Source organism: Leptodactylus fuscus, chromosome 1 (assembly GCF_031893055.1).
Source record: "Leptodactylus fuscus isolate aLepFus1 chromosome 1, aLepFus1.hap2, whole genome shotgun sequence".
Taxonomy (NCBI): Eukaryota; Metazoa; Chordata; class Amphibia; order Anura; family Leptodactylidae; genus Leptodactylus; species Leptodactylus fuscus.
In genome coordinates, this window is record NC_134265.1 from 83,437,559 (window position 1) to 83,457,053 (window position 19,495).

Genomic DNA, 19,495 nt, shown 5'->3' on the forward strand with positions numbered 1-19,495 from the left:
GACACTTTAAAAAAAAAAAAAAATAAAAAAATTATATATATTTTTTTTAATATGTTTACAGTATCTGTTTTGGATTACGGTATTGCTTTTTGTTCTTTGGTTAAAAATTATTTGAAGGATCTCTGCTTTCTTTTTCTTATAATAACTTTGTTCTTGCAACCTTCAAGTGTATTTCAAGCCCTGCGACTGGATTGTACTATTTACCCTTATTAGTCAGCAGGCCGACTGACCAGAAAAGCTCGGCCTCCTGATCACTTGTGCAGGTTTATTTAAGAGTTCAAGGCCAGTAGAAGACTTGGATTTACCTTAAGGCTAGTTTATTTTTCCACTTCACCTCTTGTAGGATATGATAAGATTGTTAGCGCAGCATTTCCTGTGCTGATATACGGTAAGTTTAAAAAAAAAAAAACCTTAAAAAGCCAAGTGCAGAGTATCAGTAGCAAAGTGAATGAATTGTCTGTAAAGGGGTTGTCCAGTTTTGGCAAATGTTTGTGTAATGAAAACTTGTCCAATTTTCCAATATACTTTCTATATCAAGTCCTCATGGTTTTCTAGATCTCTGCTTGCTGTCACTCATTCTGCTTATTTCCAGTGGATAAAAATCAGACCATGGTTATGTAATATACAGTGCATGGCCGTGGTATATACAGTCCATGGTCATGTGATACATACACAGGTGCACGACTTGTTAGGCAGATGTCTGATTACTGTGCACCTGTGTACTCATCACATGACCATGGCCTGATTTTTATCTATTGAAAGTAAGGCCCGGTTCACATTTGCGTTCGGGTCATTCCATTCCTCTCTCTGCATGAAAAATGCGGAGAGAAGTCCTACAAGCTGCACTTTTCTCTCCGCATTTTTTTAATTCTTTTCTTTTGTGCGGAAACTACATAGATTCCATCATAGTCGATGGGGTTCACGGGTTTCCTTTTATTTGGATTAGGTTTCCGTTCAGGGGTCCCCAAGCAGACTCCAAGAACGGAAACTCATGTGCAGATGTGAACTAGGCCTAAACATAATGAATGATGGCAAACAGAGATCTAGAAAACGGTGAGAAATCCATTTATGATTCTTATAGTTTACTATGAAACGTTAAAGGTGTGATTGTGGCCGGTAGATAGCCGTGGATCATCTGTCATTGTGTGGGGGTTTTTTTGTTTTGTTTTTTCCTCAGACCAAATACATCTGCGTCTGGACATGCCAGGTTTTGCATTAACCTTCATAGGAGCTGAGAATACGGTATATGCCGCTAACACATTTCACTTTCAACGACTTTCAGAACTTCCATCACAAATGGTACAGGTGTTACCTTGCCAAACATTATTTGGTCACAACTTAAAAGATCAACAAGTACTTTGCCCCTTTTTATGGCCGAGACGTTAGCACTGAATTTATCTGTTTGTTTAATGACTTAAATGTCATTACTAAGCACACAGAAGATATGACAGGCTGGGGTTTGATGTTATGACTACTATACGATAACCCAGGAAAGTGCCGAGTAACAAAACATTTCAATTGTGTATTATTTACTCTCTAATAGTTTAGCATTTGGAATATGGTGGCCATAAACTTCTGTTGGCCAAACCCTTACACACGCTGAGTAATAAGGAAAGGCTGCGTTTAGGTGCCAGAAATGGCAATCTTGCGTTTTCACACTTCTCGTACTTTAGTGAACAAAGTGACTTACGACAATCTTCCAGTAAATGACTGCTAAGTACCAGAGCTTTTCTAAAGGAAATTTCTTGTAAGTTCATGAACTCAAGCAGTTGTGTTTGGGTGTTTTAGACAATACAAAGCTTTAATACATGTATTTCATTAGTTAGTTCATTAGTAGTTCAGTAGTGTACTTGGCATTACATAAAGGACTTGTTAGATTTGTTTTTTTTTATGTATAAACATACATCAAATAAAATCCGACACTATCAGAAGCGAGCTGTGTAAGCTGCAAGAACCACAAGAGGAGGAACTCAACTCCTGTATTTTACATTTTTTGGCTGGATTAAGAACCGCTGGTAAGAAATTGAGACACTTGGTAAGTTCATATGGGTTTTTTGGTCCGGAACCTGAGGCGAAGGCTGCCTCAGGTTCCGGACCAAAAACTGGGTAGCCTCAACTGAAAGCCGGTGCACTTCATCGGCATCCAGCCGCGCACTCCACTCCAGGTTAGGCCCAAGGAATGGGCCTAGTCTGGAGGAGGGAGTGTCTTCAGGCCAAATCACGAGGCGAAACAGCCTGAAGAATGAGCATCTCGCTGATTTTTTTTTTTTTTTTTTTTTTTTTCCTTCCCCCGGGAGCTGGAAGAAACTGTTCCCAAAAAAAGACTTGAGCGGCTCCTATTGATTTCAATGGAAGCCGTCTTTTTGGTCAGGATTTTGAGGCAGATACGGCCTCAAAATCCTGACCAAAAACTCTGTGTAAACTTATCCTAAGGGTGAATTCACACTACGTAAACGGCAGCTTATTCTGAACGTAAAACACGTTCAGAATCATCGACGGATAAAGCAGTTCCCATTCATTTCTATTGGAGTCGGCATGCGAGCGCTCCCCATAGAAATGAATGGGCTGCTTTTTTCACTACGAGCACTCCCATTGAAGTGAATTGAAAGTGCCCGCGTGTACGGCTAGCTCTGCTCATGCCGAGCCGTACACGCGAGCACATCCCATTCACTTCAATAGGAGCGCTCGTAGTGAAAAATCAGCCCATTAATTTCTATGGGGAGCGCTCGTATGCCGGCTCCCATAGAAATGAATGGGAACTGCTTTATACGCCGCTGATTCTGAACTTGTTTTACGTTCAGAATAAGCTGCTGTTTACGTAGTGTGAATTTACCCTAAGGCTGAGGCCCCAAATTGTAGAAAGCAGCTTTTTTCTTTGCAGATTTTGCTGCCGTTTTTTTGAGCCAAAGCTGTGTTTCTATAAAAGGAATGGGAAATATATAGGAAGCTCTTATACTTCTCCCTTCTGCTCAATCCACTTCTGATTTTGACTCAAATTGCAACAAGATCTGCAAAAACCTCCCCAAAACCCTGCATTTCTGCAATGGGGGGGCCATAGCCTAAAATAGTGTGTAATTTGCAGTTGCATGCCTGCTTGTGCAAATTTTGCATTAATCTTCTGAAAAAATGGGCTATGGTGCTTCAGCTAGCATGCTGCACATATTGGCTCCTTGTGCTATGGTGTACTTTACTGCACCTCTCGTGACGTATCTGAGGCAGAACATCTGTCATCAACATTACATTTCAGTTCAGGTTTTTGCCAGGTTTCAGTGGAGGGTTACAGGAGGTCAGGATGCTGTGCAGTATTTGTGATGAACAAAGAGCTTTATGTGCAGAGACGTCAGGGGCTGTATGCTATCTTGTATATTACACTAGTGCTCTTGACCCACTTCATGTATTTCTTGTGCCTGCTGATAGGGTTGCTTATAATATTCTTATTAGCGTAGTGTCCACTTTCCCAATATATCAATGTTACGCTATATGTTTATTCACCCATTAAATTTGTTGCAAAAAATCTTACTAAAAGTATGTTTCACAGATAGAGAGATGGATGAATGGTGTTGTTCCTTCTACAAGGACATGGATTTCTGCAAGCCCTGTTGAGATGGATGAGAGTGTCTCAGAAATATGTGCAACAATGCTGCATGCACATCTATCTATTTATCTATCTATCTAATGGTGAATGCCAACAAATTATCAGACCACAAGTAAAACTGCTCAGTGTGGATTAAACTCTATATTCGTACAGATAGCACTGTTGTCCAGGCATGCTAACTGGCCTGGCCAGTCCAGCCAGTTGTCCTAATCCTAAAAATATACTTTATTACACCCATTATGTAGGAATGTACTGTATACACTAGATGTAATGACATCTATGCAGCTCAGAGCAGTAAATTGGATCTGCACCCTTTTTGAGGGGTAAAATGATGGAAGATTAGGTTTTTCAACATACTATAGAAATTGTAACTGTCCTTACCATTGGTGTATTTTATGTTTCAAGTCATGTGGGGGCCATTATATTACATTACTGAAGGACCCATTAAATAACGGTTTACAGACTCCAAACAGCCTTATTTTTTTTTTTTACCATTTATAAGTGATTGCTACTTTTGGGGTATTTGGGACTTATTGACAACAAAATCGCACAAAAATCATCAATGGAAATCAAATTTATTAACCAATGGAGGCCTGGATTTGGAGCCGCCGCCAAAATTAAAGTGGAAAAACACACTACAGGCTGATCACACTTTGATGTAATGTCCTTAATACATGTCACAATGAGGCTCAGTAGTGTGTGTGGCCTCCACGTGCCTGTATGACCTCCCTACAATGCCTGGGCATGCTCCTGATGAGGTTGTGGATGGTCTCCTGAGGGATCTCCTCCCAGACCTGGACTAAAGCATCTGACAACTCCTGGACAGTCTGTGGTGCAATGTGACATTGGTGGATGGAGCAAGACCTGATGTCCCAGATGTGCTCATTCAGATCTGGGGAACGGGGGGCCAGTCCATAGCTTCAATGCCTTCATCTTGCAGGAACTGCTGACACACTCCAGCCACATGAGGTCTGGTATTGTCCTGCATTAGGAGGAACCCAGGGCCAACTGTACCAGCATATGGTCTGAGGATCTCATCTCTGTACCTAATGGCAGTCAGGCTACCTCTGGTGAGCACATGGAGGGCTGTGCGGCCTTCCAAAGAAATGCCACTGGACACCATTACTGACTCACTGCCAAACCGGTCATGCTGAAGGATGTTGCAGGCAGCAGATCGCTCTCCATGGCATCTCCAGACTCTCACGTGTTAAGTGTGACCCTGCATTCATCTGTGAAGAGCACAGGGCACCAGTGGTGAAGTTGCCAATCCTGGTGTTCTGAGGCAAATGCCAAGCATCCTGCACGGTGTTAGGGTGTGAGCACAACCCCCATCTGTGGACGTCGGGCCCTCATACCATCCTCATGGAGTCGGTTTCTAACCGTTTGTGCAGACACATGCACATTTGAGGCCTGCTGGAGGTCATTTTTCAGTGCTCCTCCTGTTCCTCCTTGCACAAAGGTGGAGGTAGCGGTCCTGCTGCTGGGTTGTTGCCCTCCTATGGCCCCCTCCACATCTCCTGGTGTACTGGCCTGTCTCCTGGTAGCGCCTCCGGACACTACGCTGACAGATATGACAAACCTTCTTGCCACAGCTCGCATTGATGTGCCTTCCTGGATGAGCTGCACTACCTGAGCCACTTGTGTGGGTTGTAGAGTTTGTCTCATGCTACCATGACTGTGAAAGTGCAACCAACATTCAAAAGGGACTAAAACATCAGCCAGAAAGCATTGGTACTGAGATGTGGTCTCCACCTGCAGAACTCTCCTTTATTGAGTGTGTCTCGATAATTGCCAGTAATTTCCATCTTTTGTCTATTACATCTTCACAACAGCATGTGAAATTGTCAGTCAGTGTTGGTTGGAGTTACATTGTGTTGCTTAAAGGGGTTGGCCACTTTCAGACCAATATTGACAAACAAATGTACAATAAAAAGATATACAATTTTCCAATATCCTTTCTGTATCAATTCCTCACCGTTTCTAGATCTCTGCTTACTGTCACTCAATCTGTTACTTCTAGAGGATAAAACGTTGACCATGGTCATGTGATATACGGTCCATGGTCATGTGATGAGCACACAGGTGTCGCTCATTATAGTCACAGCACAGTAATCAGACATCTGCCTGGTAATCAGCTGTGCACCCGTGTGCTCATCACATGACCATGGTCAGAGCTTTATCCTCTAGAACAGGGGTAGGGAACCTTGGCTCTCCAGCTGCTGTGAAACTACAACTCCCAGCATGCTCCATTCACGTCAATGGGAGTTCCAAGAACAGCAGAGCAAGTAAGCATGCTGGGAATTGTAGTTTTGCAACAGCTGGAGAGCCGTACATTTCCTACCCCTGCTCTAGAAGTAACAGAATGAATAACGGCAAGCTGAAATCTAGAAAACCGAGAGGAATAGATACAGAAAGTATATTGGAAAATTGGAGAATCTTTTTATTGTACATTTGTTTGTCAATATTGGTCTGAAAGTGGCCAACCCCTTTAAGGCCGGGTTCAGACAGGGGTTTTTTTGGTACAGAATTTGATGCAGAGGCTGCCTCAGACTCCATACCAAAAAACGGCTAGCCGCACCTGGATGCCAGTGCAGTGCATCGGCATCCAGTCGCGACATTCTACTTCGGATTGGGGCCGAATGAATGGGCCTGGGAGGGAGGGAGGTGTCACGAGGCGGACGTCTGCGGCTGAATCGGCCACGGAATCCGCCTGAAGAAAGGGCATGTCACTTCTTTTTTCCGTGAGCGGGAACAGAAGAAGACCAGCTCCCAATGATTTCAGTGGGAGGTGGGGTTTTTTTTACGCGGATTCCATGTCAAAATCCTGACCAAAAAAAAACCTGTCGTTATTTTTTTTCTTTTCTTTCTGTTTTTGTGCAGCACTATCGGCTTACTCTGCGGACCACAGAAATCCCACCGTTTAATTCCAGGTAGATACATGTGCAGAGGTGGTCATGGGAAATTCTATGCTCCAAAAAGGATAAGAACAAGGTGTATGAATTATACAAGTACAGGACAAAAATGAGCAGGAACGTGAAAAGTTCTGTTATTTTAAGGCTTCTAGAAATCATTGGGTAACATACTGGGGGAAATTTGTCATTTAGAGGAATTTTAAAAGTCCAGTGTAGTTTGCGCCAAACTTGCCAAACGTTGCCTGATGTTTGATGCTAGGTTAACACTTGTGCCCGGCTTTCTGTTGCTTGGGTCCATTTTGGGCCCCGAACAATGGAGAACCGGACCGTTACACAAGGAGCCTCGTGGTCACATTGACTATAAAGGGGCCTTTTATTTCCCACCAATGAAACTGACCAACATTGATCAAAAATGCAAAATATAATTTCCATAAAAGGCACACCGTAACGCATGTAATGTTATCCTAAATGTCTGAGGTGTCTGACTAGGAAACACTTGTAATGTTTTCATTCATCTCAAGTAGTGTTTATTTGCTTTTAGGTGAGTAGTATTTTATTTTTTTTAATTTTCCTTCCCTTTCCTTGATATTGATAGGCAATACATAGGGCACTTGTGTACACTTACACCCAGTAGTATTGATGCTGTAGGAAATTAATCTAATACCTATGTAACACTGCCATAAGACTTCAAACCATCCAACTAATGTTCTAAGGCGCCCCCTTGTGCAACCAAAACCAGTGTGATTTCCCCAGGACTTCAGAAGCTTTTTTGTTTTTTGTGGCATTAGAACCATTGAGCTAGCTTGCATTCCCCACACACATCAGTGAGCCACGGTCCTCCCTTCTGGTTGTCCTTCCATGGACCACTTATGGTAAGGACCTGCCGCTTGTAGTTCTTGGAACCCGATACGCTTTAGATGTTCTCTGTCACTGTGATCCTTATTCTTGATCATTTTTCCTGCTTCCACCATGTCATCTTCAAGAACTGGCCACTGTATTGACAGGTACCATTGCAAGATAATTAATATTTCCTTCCCTTGTAGTTTTAGCCACTGTGTGTGTTTGGTAGTATGGTTTGCACACTAATGCTGCTGTTTTTGGAGACTGCTCCTGTCATTGTGTGAGACGCGAGTGAAGAACATGATCCGCCAGGTGTACAATGCTGAATGATCCTCTTTTCACTGTGGTCAGCAGTTGTGACTGGTAACATTGGGCAGGCCATTTTATTTGTAGCTGTGGGGAGTTGAGCTTTGCATTAATGCTGCGGATATTAATAGAGCATTGTTATCCAGGGGCAGATCAGATTCCTGTAAAACAATACTGTCTTCTGAAAGCTTAGTGTGCTATAGAGGGACCTGTAAAGAATCCAGCCATCTACATGGCAAAGATAGGAACTGTATACCTCCCAGTATACATGCTTTCTCCAGTATAATCTCATGTTCACATCAATGTATTAATATTATATTTCAGTGTTTGATTTATAGTTCTGTATCTTAGCCCGACTGCAGGTCTACTGTCCTGAACATAGGGCATCTCGCACCTGCATGAAGTTTTGGTGTTGTGGTGGGACCGGGATGCAGAGCTATAAAATGGATGCTCCAATACAATGCCAATATGCCTGGTTTTGTCACTGCCTCTAGCCTAGCAAGCGGACAGGGAAATGTCCATCAGAGTGGATGGGTTAGGCCTGGAGACCCTGACTTCTGGTATAACTCTCTACCCCTTGACTCCAGAAGTAGATGTTGGTATATTGAATTAAGTTGTGTGTTTTTTGTAAATGACCGTATCATAACGGTGTTATAACTGCAGCTTAGGACTCCCAATACTGCTCCAATTCTTACACTGTTTTGGTTCCCACTGGTCCCTTGCAACACAAAGATAATTCGTTTTCTGGCCAGACAAACCCTTTAAGCAGTATTCAGGATCCTTGTCACATGATTCACAAATTCTACAAAAAGATGCACAGAACTTTTTCACAAGTATGTTCGATCCCGTGCCGTAAAGCTTTTCTAATGGAGATGTGATATATTGGACTTGTAGTACAGTTCACACGCTGCTGTTTGGGTCCATACAGGAAAATATTGTATTTGAGTGTGAACATAGACCACATAAGTTTTCATTTCAGTTGCAAATATATTCTGACATAAGTGCAAATATATATATATATATATATATATATCAGTTATCACGTTATGTATAAAGTCCATGTGCTTTACGGATTCAGTGAGCCATATCCTAATATAGTTATCAGACAGGGAGATGTCTCCATAGTTGTGTACCAGTCCATGAGCAAAAACAAAATGGCTGACGTCCAAGTTTTGTTTCTCCAGACCGATAGGAAATGGCATGTTATCAGAACATGACACTGCAACTTCCCTATTGGATGACCCTTGCTGCCAGCATCCTTTACACTGGATCATGTGCACCTGGATACTCCCTGTGGATTCTCATGAAATCATTGCACTAATGGAAATGCTTTGTGAGAAATTGAGATGAAATCTATATTGTGATGAAACCCATATAGGCGTGTAGGTTAGTGAATAATTCACACATACTGGGTATCCTTCAGATTTTCCATCCAGATTTACGTGTAGGAAATCGGCAGGTTATTACAGAAGCAACAAAGTGGATGAGACCTTAACAAATGTTATATGTATGCTGCTAAAAAAAAACTGTGGAGCAGATATAGATCCTGCTGCGTGTCAGTTTGTACTGTAGATTTTCACCACCGATATGACCCTTTATAATGTGTAGGGGCTGAACTTGTGCTAAATTCACATTTAATACATGCGCACTTTGCTGCTGATGGGTCAATTGCAATATACTGACATTTTCTGATCTGTAGAGATCACTTTTCAACAGGCATCTTGTTATTCCAGGCAAGATTAAAATGAAAGGAAATGCCTGGCTTTAGACAGATAGCACAGGATCTACCACGGACAATAGGTGATGTATACAGCTCACCTATTGTCACAGCCTAGGACAGTCTCCTATAGAAGTCATCTCCAGACTTAGGCTGGTCTTACATGACAGTAAGTTTAGTCCGTAATTGTAGGTTCTCAATTGCGGACACATTGTATTCAGTGCGGCCTCTTACACCACCGGATATTTTATCTGTGGTGTGTTGTGCCGTGACCGGGGTCCGCACTGAATACCGCAGGTCTGAGAAGTCACGGACATCACAGCATGGCACAGACTGTCCCCTAGAACTCTATGGGCACATGCCGATGGACATGGACGTCTGCAGAATGACTTTTTGGAGTGAAATTTAATGTTGCTGATTAGCAAATGGCGAACCGCAAAAACCGCACACACACACACACACACACACACACACACACACACACACACACACACACACACACACACACACACACCATTCATTGTAAATACAGCAGCATTGTGTCCTTGTCATGAGGTTGATTGGAGCACAGTATTCTGCATTGTGTGCAGACACGCAAGCTGAATGTGACATAATAGTTTACAGGTTACAGGCACCAGGTCACCTAAACTAGGTAGTCTACTACTATTTGGGGAAAAATGCATTTTCTCACCTCCCAGGCTTCTAGAACTAATATTTATGTACATTGCTACTGGTTATATAGCGTGTAATGGTAATGAATAGTTTGTGGCTTATACGACTTTAATGTCTGAGAGCAGTGACATAAGTGAAGATGGTTTGTACAAGCCTTATGGAGGTGGCGTATAGCGCTTTTATAAAACTTCACCTTTATTTCTATTTACTAAAATGCCACAAAGGACTTCAAAAATAGTCGACATTAAAAAAATGTGTCAGTGGTCAGACTGTTATTAAGAAGGTAGAAATACTGGGGAACCAAACCTATCGTGTCACAATCTACCTCCCGACAAGAAAAACTGGTAAATTGCTGCTGCTTGGTTGCCCACCAATGTATAGGGTGTAATGCCTCTTTTGGGGTTCGGGGCTTTGGTCCGACTACCCCTAGACTTGGTCAGAACAGAGTGCCACCCTGTACAAGCCACAGGATAGGTGGTAAGTGTCTGACCACTGGGTGCCCCACTACCTCCCACTTTTTCCTGCCCAGTGAATAAAGCATTGGTAGATTAACTGAGATGATCAAAGGCCTGACTGCAGCTCCATTGATGCTAGAGTACATGGGACCCTGGTACCCATTGGCTGGATCCCTAATAGTCAGACACTTATCACCTATGCTGTCTTGAGAACACCTTTGGGCCTAACTGTGCTGTGTAATGTGTGATACGAGCAGGATCTAGTATAACAAAGCACCCTAAATAAACCATTTTCTGGCGTTTAGGAGCTTATAGCATTCTCGTACAATTGGGTTAATAAAGCAAAGCAGAGATCCAAATGTAACCTTCCTGTTTCTGTGGTACCCTCTTGCCATAGCCCTCCTCATGTCTATTGTCATAGGTTCACATTCCTTCTGACACACATAAGCCCGCCAGTGACATCAGTGTTTTATGTTGTTCACTTTTTTTTTTTTTTTTTTCTTTTTTCCACTTCTGAATTTTGGAAGTTTTGATAAATTTCCCTATGAAAAGTTCTGTATGTGTAAAAGTTGTGCCTCGCTGAGCTTTTATTTATTACATATTCTTTTCAATACTGTACCTGTGGTATACCCACAATAGCTGATCCTCTTGTGATTTTTTTTTTTTTTTTCCGAATCCGACTTGGATCATATTGTATTATGCTGATCTAAAAATCAGAACTGCGCTATTCCATCAGAAAATTCTCAATGCCAACAGTGTGTAACAAGTGACATGTCCATTCAATAAAGTAAACCACTTCACCGAGAACATGGAGAGAGAAAAAAAAAATGTTGCTATCTAAAACTTAACTTTTAATTAATATATCATGTGACAGAAATAACAAGTTAGACTATTCCTATCTGTAGTGTGTGTGTGTGTGTTAGGCAATCAAGCAAAAACGGCTGAACGGAGATGGATATAGATAGATTTATTTTCTACTTCTGGAAGCATTCTTACTGTAAATCTTCTGCATGATAAGTAACAAGAGCAGGCATTTATCTGTGGCTTTTAGGGTGTGAGGAAATCCCCCACAGATGCAGGGAGGACATATAGACTTCATGCAGATGAAACGCCCAGGACCCCAGCATTATACTAACCAATGAGCTGCCATACTTCTTTATGGATTCCTATAGCTACCACGAGGTGGCTAGAACACTAGTGAAGTCCAGCGCTGTAAACTGGTTGCCTTATGCTCTCAATCTTAGTGACCAGCACTCGCTTATTGGGAAAGCTGTCTCTTCCTGGAGGGTAATATGGTTATACTAACTATAGCAGGATGTCTGTGATTGTTCGCTGCCTGTTTGCTGTTTTATGTGTTTTTTTTAATATATAAGCTAATTTTGTTTCTACAAACATAGGGGGCTCTGTGTGAATGATCCTTGAGAAGTTTCTGGTCTGGCTGTGATAATTATACAACTGTTTGCGTTGAGGTTTAGGATACACATCGCATGGTTATTATACCTTTCTGCTGGATACAGCTGCTTTTCTCAGCCATGTCACCGTCAATCTCCCAGGCAGGCAAAGTAAATAACGCTAGTTTTGCTGGAGGATATGTATTTCATTTCAGATTTCTTTTCATACAACAGTGTTTTAATGGGAAACTTATTTTCTGTAGCCTGTCTCCATTATTTTCAATGTGAACAACTGACGCTATACTTCCTACATAAAGGGTAATAGAAAGCACACCATAGTAAGATACAGTACATGGTTTTTGAACGCTGAGGCCTCTTCCTTATAGGATTTGTCCACATGCAAATTGAATTTCAAAAAAGCCCTGAAGTGTTGTGCTGTGATACAGACCTTCCTAAATCTTCCCGTTGCCAACCCTTTTACCGCAGGTCAAGGGCCTCTGCTTCCCATAGGTTGGCTGTGTAAACAATAGATGGCAGTAATGATCCCTTCCTTTTGGGTCTGAGATGATGGTTATCGCATGATTCACACATCTGATGGCTTCCCCAGCTACTTGCTCTTCTACATAGTCTCCCAACTTGTTCATCTCTTGCACATATAGTAAAGATTCTGTTGCCTGTATTTGTGCATGTGCTGTCAGCCATTGTTTGCTGGGTAGCCACTGGTGGTGGGCAACTGGGGGACGTGATCACATAGGTAAATTGTATGAGCCTTTAGGATGTTCCAGTAGGACTCGAACCACCTCCCAATTTGATGGCTTGTTTTTTTAAGTTCCAAATGTTAGGTGACAATAGCAAATATGCAAACATATTGGCCATTTGGCTTGTAACCTTCATTGGACCCTTCTGCTGGTAAAATGGGATGCAGGTGGATCTGTAGCATAGAATATGTTCCCACAGTGAATACATAAACACTTTAGGAGGATTGTGTGGGCAGTTCAGGTCCCTACAATGATCTCTGTGGACTAGACGTCTGTTTGCAGATTATTCGTAGAATCGCACGTGTCCGCTCACAAGTGCATGTACTAAGAATATAACACATTCAGGGAACACGAGCAATGACAGCCATGAATACTGAATGGCAGTAGTAATGCCAGAGGAAGAATTAGGAGATATTCTCTAGAATTTAGGTCAAGTTTCTTGCTAATCAGGTTATTTAGGGTCTTACTAGGAATACACCGCAAACTCTTAATTCTTATAGCGTCATGAATTCTGGAAATACTTTATGTACTGACCATCAGCAGACCAAGTTATTAAAGAGGACCCATCACCTGTTCTGACGTATCTATTTTTAGTATATTAAAAAAAATAACATAAAATTGACGAGTAAATTCTGTACCATGTTTCTATAATGTCTCCTAAAAATGATTGAATGTATTGAATACTGTGTATAACCATTGGGGCTCCATGGCCCTGTAATGTGGGAAATGGTAGCACTTTGCCTTGTTTGCAGTTGTGATAATCCGTGTAAGTAACACTGATATTAATAATGGAGGAATTGTACAGTCCAGAGTATGAGGAAACTTCAGGATTGTCATGTCATAGAGCATACAAGGTCTTGTCAGAAGTGGTTACAGAGCAGGAAATATATTGTACAATAGTTAGGGATCTTACATATGTGGTTTTGCAGTATTACTATACCTTAGCTTGGCTCTGCACGATATTGGTTTCCCGACATCTATAAATGTTTGTGCACTCGGAGCTTAAACTGTTCTCATGACAAGGCATGTGCGGTTACTATAATGGAAAGATGAGGTTATAAAGGGAGTCTAACACCACTAATATCTCTTCTGAACCACTTCATTGCAGTTCTGGGGGTGGTGAGAACCATAGTGAACATAGGGTTTTTGTTTTTATTTGTTTGTTTGTTTTTGGCCTACAACAGCATATAAGTGGTTTTGAGGAGATTTTTGTAGTGGTTGGCTGCAGTTACATCTTGCCACAAATTGCTTTGCCGTGACGATGGTAGTCCATATAATGAAGATTGCTATACAGCTGTTGTTGCCAGGACCTGTGATGGGACACATAGATGAACTGAGTCATCCCTTCCTCCAAAGAATGACTGATGAAATCTTTCCAAAGAACCTTTCATTATACAATAAAGAATCCATTTAACCTTTGTCTTGTGTGCTAATAATGTCTGTCACAGATTTCATTGCCTGACTGCTAATAGATGTTTTGGCTCCTGGAGTACTAAGCTGTCTAAGTGTGCGTCCGTGCAGGATCCTAATCTAAGGCTAGGAATTTGAGTTTGTCTTGTGCTTCACGCTCCTCCTACAATTCTGATCCGGTGCATCCCAGGGTAGAAAGACAAGGCTTTGCTCAGAGACTAACCTCAGCCACTTATCAGCCAGAGCTTAGCACCATGGATTCTGTGACTCTGCAGGAAGAATCAGCAGGGTGCTTCTCTACCCCCCCCCCCACCCCCACCCCCCAAAAAAAAATAAATAAAAAAAAAACGTCACTGCCTCCCATTGTAAATAATTAGAGGCAGTTTGAAGCTGAAACTCGAAGTTAGTTTTGAGACTGAATCTCCTCAAAAGCGTCTGTGCCTTCAGTTGTGTGAACCTTACCTTATATACCTGTATTATAGATTTCAGAAGAATTGGTTTTCCTCACCGGTTACTTCACTAGAACATCGATTTGATAGACGATAAAGTTTTCTATTGTTCTGTATATAAAGTACTAATAGGGTTGCATAGCATTGTTCTAGCCAAACATGTAAGATAATCTTTACGGTTAATATGCATTGTGAAACTTGTAATAACATAGGCTGGGATTAATAGTGACGGGAGTGGTTACACGGGGCCGCCAGCTGTTTGACCTCGGCTATTTTTGGCCTGGTGACTGATCAGATAAGTATGATGACACTTGTTTCACACCATTATTGTCTAGGGTGTTGTTGAATAAGCAATATCCCATCAACTACTAATAATACATGTCTGGACATTTCATGCCAACGTATCTCATACCCTTCAGTCTTTGTGCATTTGAATGATGCCATCATTACAAGCATTTAAAGCTATTTGGGCTTTATTACTATTGGTTGGCTCACTCAGCGTCATGCCAAAATTTGCAATTTTGTATGACTTTTTCTGGTGCAATAATTGTATTGCTTCATAGTTTTGCATCAGAACTATATACAAAACCATAAAGGTATTAAAAAATAATTATATATATATTATATAAAACTATATACCACTTATAAACTTTTATGTGGAAGGACTATCTAAAGAGGATCATCTATAGTTACCTTTTGTGCACAAGTTTAGGGAAGGATCTGAAGCATTTCTTTTACTTCTATTTCAATACCATTTTGTTTTATTTTTACAGGAACCTTTTGAAGATGGTTTTGCTAATGGAGAAGAAGGAACACCAACAGGAGATGCTGTCACCAATCATGTCGCTGATAGCAAAGGTGTGGTGAAATTTGGCTGGATAAAAGGAGTATTGGTGAGTATATATCTTGGATCTTTTAAGCCATATTTTGCTTAAGGTGCTGATACAATTTAAAGGGGTATTCCCGCGTTGCATACTCGCCAGTCTTCACTGCTGTAAAATCTTCTTTGTTCCTGGTTTCTTGCGTCATTTGGTGGGCGGAGTTTCACATGCAACCTGCCGTTTAGCTCCACCCCCAAATTAACATGTAGCTCCGCCCAACATATAGCGTGATCCTATGGGGCGGCTGAAGGGCCTGTGAGGTCATCAAAGATTCTCAAGCAGCACTATATGCACAATATTGGACTATGAAGTACAGGCAGGAGCAACTCCATTCTGTGTTACATATAGAGACTGCCTGTCTCTGCCGTAATGGACACAATTGAATTAGCTAGCCTGATAACTGGGAGAACAGAAGACGAGTTCAGAAATTAAAGCAGCTCCTCTCCCCTATCTGATAGCAGGAAGCTAGGTCAGGTGGTGTCAGGATAGTGGACAAACAAAGCAGTTTTGCTGGAGCAATATATTTAGGAAAAGTCTTACATCCACATTAACAAGCAGTATAGATGGGATCCTTGTGATGGGACAACCCCTTTAAGTGGTGGTCTCTTGTCTTGCTCAAAGCAATTCATCCAACCATGCATGCGTTGTCCGTGAGGAGAGGGAGTAAAGCAAAGTGCTCGCTGTTAAAATTCCAAAGAAGGCAGAAAAGCATGAAAGAAAAAAGGTATATAGTAGATAAGGTTAGTTGAAGACTTGGATCTATCAAGTTCAACTTATAACCCTACAGTGGAGCTTTAGAGGAATGCAAAAACCTTATGAGTCTGATACCAACTTTCCCATATGGGGGAAAAAAATCTTTCCAAATCCATCAAGCAGTATAAAACCCCTGAGTCCACCATCACTATATCTTGTGACAGTGAGTTCCATAGGCTCGCTGCTCTTACAATAAAGCATCCCCGTCTGTGATGCTGGTGAAATGTTCTTTCCTCTAGACCTAGAGGATGTCCCCTTGTCACGGTCACCAGTATAGAAATAAAAAATCACGAGTCCTTGTGCTGTCCTTTTTATGTATTTATATATTGTGATCTCCCCGCAGACATCTTTCCTCTATACCCCAAATCTGTGTCTATTCCTCTTTGTCTTGGTCGCCCCCTTCTCTCTAGTTCAGTTATGTACTTCTGGTATACTGGGGCTCTCAATAGTAGCGTGCCACTTTCCTAGAGTTGCTGTCACTTTGCCCAGGATCCAGTTATTAGAATAATCCAACGTTGGTGGCATATCCTATGGATTAAAGTTCATCACCTGTTCACTGGTTAAAATTGCTGAGAGCCCTGCTGATCACGAAATCCCTTCTCCCTCTGCATGAATGTAGCTGCGATCCAGCTGGCATGGTGCGCCATATATTATTGTACTGCCAATGACTCTTATCTCCTATACTGTGGAGCCGCAGTCTGGCTGAGAAATCCAGCCCACGAGAGTTTTATTATATCCCTGGCTGTACTGACTTACAATATACTAGAGAAGAAACAAAGTCTATCCCGTCTGAATCTGATCAAAATGACAAAACTCCTTGTATATTTGAGAGAAACAGAGAGAAAAACTGCTGTGATTATTTGTAGAGAAAAGTGTTAAATATAAATCCTGGCTGCTAAAATTCATTGTTAAAGATAAAAATGAGTATGGCTTCTAATCTTAGCTGGGATTGACTTGATCCTGCAGTTACAACTGGTATTGTGGAGATACAGCTGTTTCCCAGTTGCTGTGACGGGAAATCTTCCCGTAGCCTCTGTGCTCGGGGAACAAAAGCTTACAAGGGAGAGGAGCCGGTCATGAGACATCACTTCTCTGCAGCAAGGCATGCTGGGAAAGTTAAGGCAATAAATAAATGACACTTCCTATGCAATGCAACAAGGAGAGAGAGAATACGGCCCATAATCTTATACCGCAGCGGTTTCTGACATCTAAGTGATATGCTATAGGACACAAACGCTTGTTCTTGTCTCATTCATTATAGAGAAGATCTGCAACAAAGTGGGAAGTTGCAAAACTCCAGAAACCTGTTTTAACATTGTATCATATAATGTGACCATATTCATTTGATATTTCATCCTGAAGAGTCTCTGCCTTTGCAGTTCAGTTTTATGGAATTTTATTATAACTGTCCAGTAAGCCATTGTACAATATTGATGCCAGGAAAAAAAAACATTTAATATACATACCTGCAAAAGCTTGTGACCTATATGTTTAAAGGGCTTTTCTGTTTCATTTGCCAACACGTAGGGAGGCTTAAAATAAACAGTGTTTACTTAACTCTCCATTTGGTCTGGGATCCAGTGAGGAGTCTCCATTTGGGTCTCCGGTTTTTATTTACCTTCACATGTTCACATGCATGTCAGTCAAAGAGTGGCTGAAAGCTATTGCTGTATTTGCCTGGAGGACTTTGGATCTAAATGGAGACTTTCTGCTGGATCCTGAGCTAAACCGACAGGTAGATACTATTTATTTTAATCCCCCTATGTGTTTAAAAAAAAAAAAAAAAAAAAAAATGTGTATGTGACCACCCTTTTAACCCTTTCTGCTTTGCAGTGCACTATTACGTCCCACTAATCTGTAATATTACGGCACTTTCATGTTGCGGGCACAAGAGCAGTGCCTGCAGTGTGACTTTTGGGTATCAGCTGACTAGCTGTCAAATGCGGAAAATACTCCGATTTCGACAGCTAAACTCCTCAGGTGCCATAATCAATAGTGATCACAGCATCTGGGTGGTTTAGGGGCAAAATTGCCACCCCTCGGATTCCCCAAGCAATGGCATCTTGGCTGCCTTTCCTGTTTTTTTTTTTTTTTTTTTTTTTTTTTTTTATGTCCGCTTATGAGACAAGAAAAAGGTTAAAAGAAAAAAAAAATATCTTAGCCTACTTTTACATCAAAATTCCAATTTAAACCATGAACTGCTGAGAAAAACCTGGAAAACATGTTAGAGGATAATTATGGGTTGAGTATATTGTGCGCATATGTTCCTCTGAGGTTTATTCACTCTTGTTTTATGAATGTTTTTCTTACCCAGGTACGATGCATGCTGAATATATGGGGTGTGATGCTGTTCATCCGCTTGTCTTGGATTGTCGGCCATGCTGGAATCGGTAAGTTTTCAGCCTTCTCTTGAACATTTCATTTGTTTCCTATAAAGGAGAGCTTCCTCCTTCAGATGAAACATTTTTTTTGTCTAATAGTAAGACATAAAAGCATGTCACAGCATGAGATTCGCTTTAGTGGAGCAGAAAATACAGAGTCAGATATCAATATGTTGTGAAATTCCAGACAAGAAAGAGAGATGTAAAAGTAATTTTCATTTAAGTGTCAAGGAGGAGGCAGCTTTTGATGTTTTCCTTAGAGCTTGGAGAGCGCCTTCATAATATTACAGATACTTAATTCACATACCGTGAACTATATTTTTGCTTCTTTTCAGCTTGAGGTAGACAGATTTCATAATATGCCTAAAATTTGTCTCTGCTGCCAAGATGAGTGAACACAAATGCTTTTTACATAATAGTATGGTCTGGTTTGGTGGAAGATGATAATCATCTGCCAGAGATATACTGTGGACTTCAGGAGCCAATAAAAAAAAAAAAAAAAAAAAATTATAAAATTTTATTTTAGTGGTCCGAAAAGAAGGAAAAAAAAAACTAAAAAAAACCCCCTAAACTTTGATTTAAAAAATAACCACTTAACGTTAGTGACGGGAACTCTTTAGATGCCTGGTTACCTGGCAGAGAGCCATCATGTAAAAGAGGCTCCTACTGTGGGAGACCAGGCCAAGGTACTGCTCTGCTATGATAGGTTAGTCTTTGGTACAGCAACTTGTTCATCAAAGCAACCCTACAGCCCAAACCTAAAATTTGACTGAGACCTTCTTTCCTCCCATGCTGCCTGCATTTTAGTCCAATGTCCTATTCTTTTCAAGATGTCCACCACATTCTTAGGATATGTTCACATAGAGGAAATTGATCAGATTGAAAATATCTGCTCCCGAAATTAGAAACAGATTTTAGATGTGGTTCTGAAAATATGGAAAAATTGTTATAAAATACCCCCCCCCCCCCAATATG

General features: G+C 41.2%; 1 protein-coding gene across 3 annotated transcripts in view; it reads left to right on the forward strand.

The window, feature by feature from the left end:
• Positions 1–19,495, forward strand: part of SLC12A2 (solute carrier family 12 member 2) — a 71,059-nt gene that overhangs the window by 15,777 nt on the left and 35,787 nt on the right. For all 3 annotated transcript variants that reach the window (XM_075272276.1, XM_075272275.1, XM_075272278.1), the window contains 2 exons: positions 15,279–15,398; positions 18,454–18,529. In XM_075272276.1, coding sequence (XP_075128377.1) covers positions 15,279–15,398; positions 18,454–18,529 — 196 coding nt within the window. The remainder of the gene's footprint in view (positions 1–15,278; positions 15,399–18,453; positions 18,530–19,495) is intronic.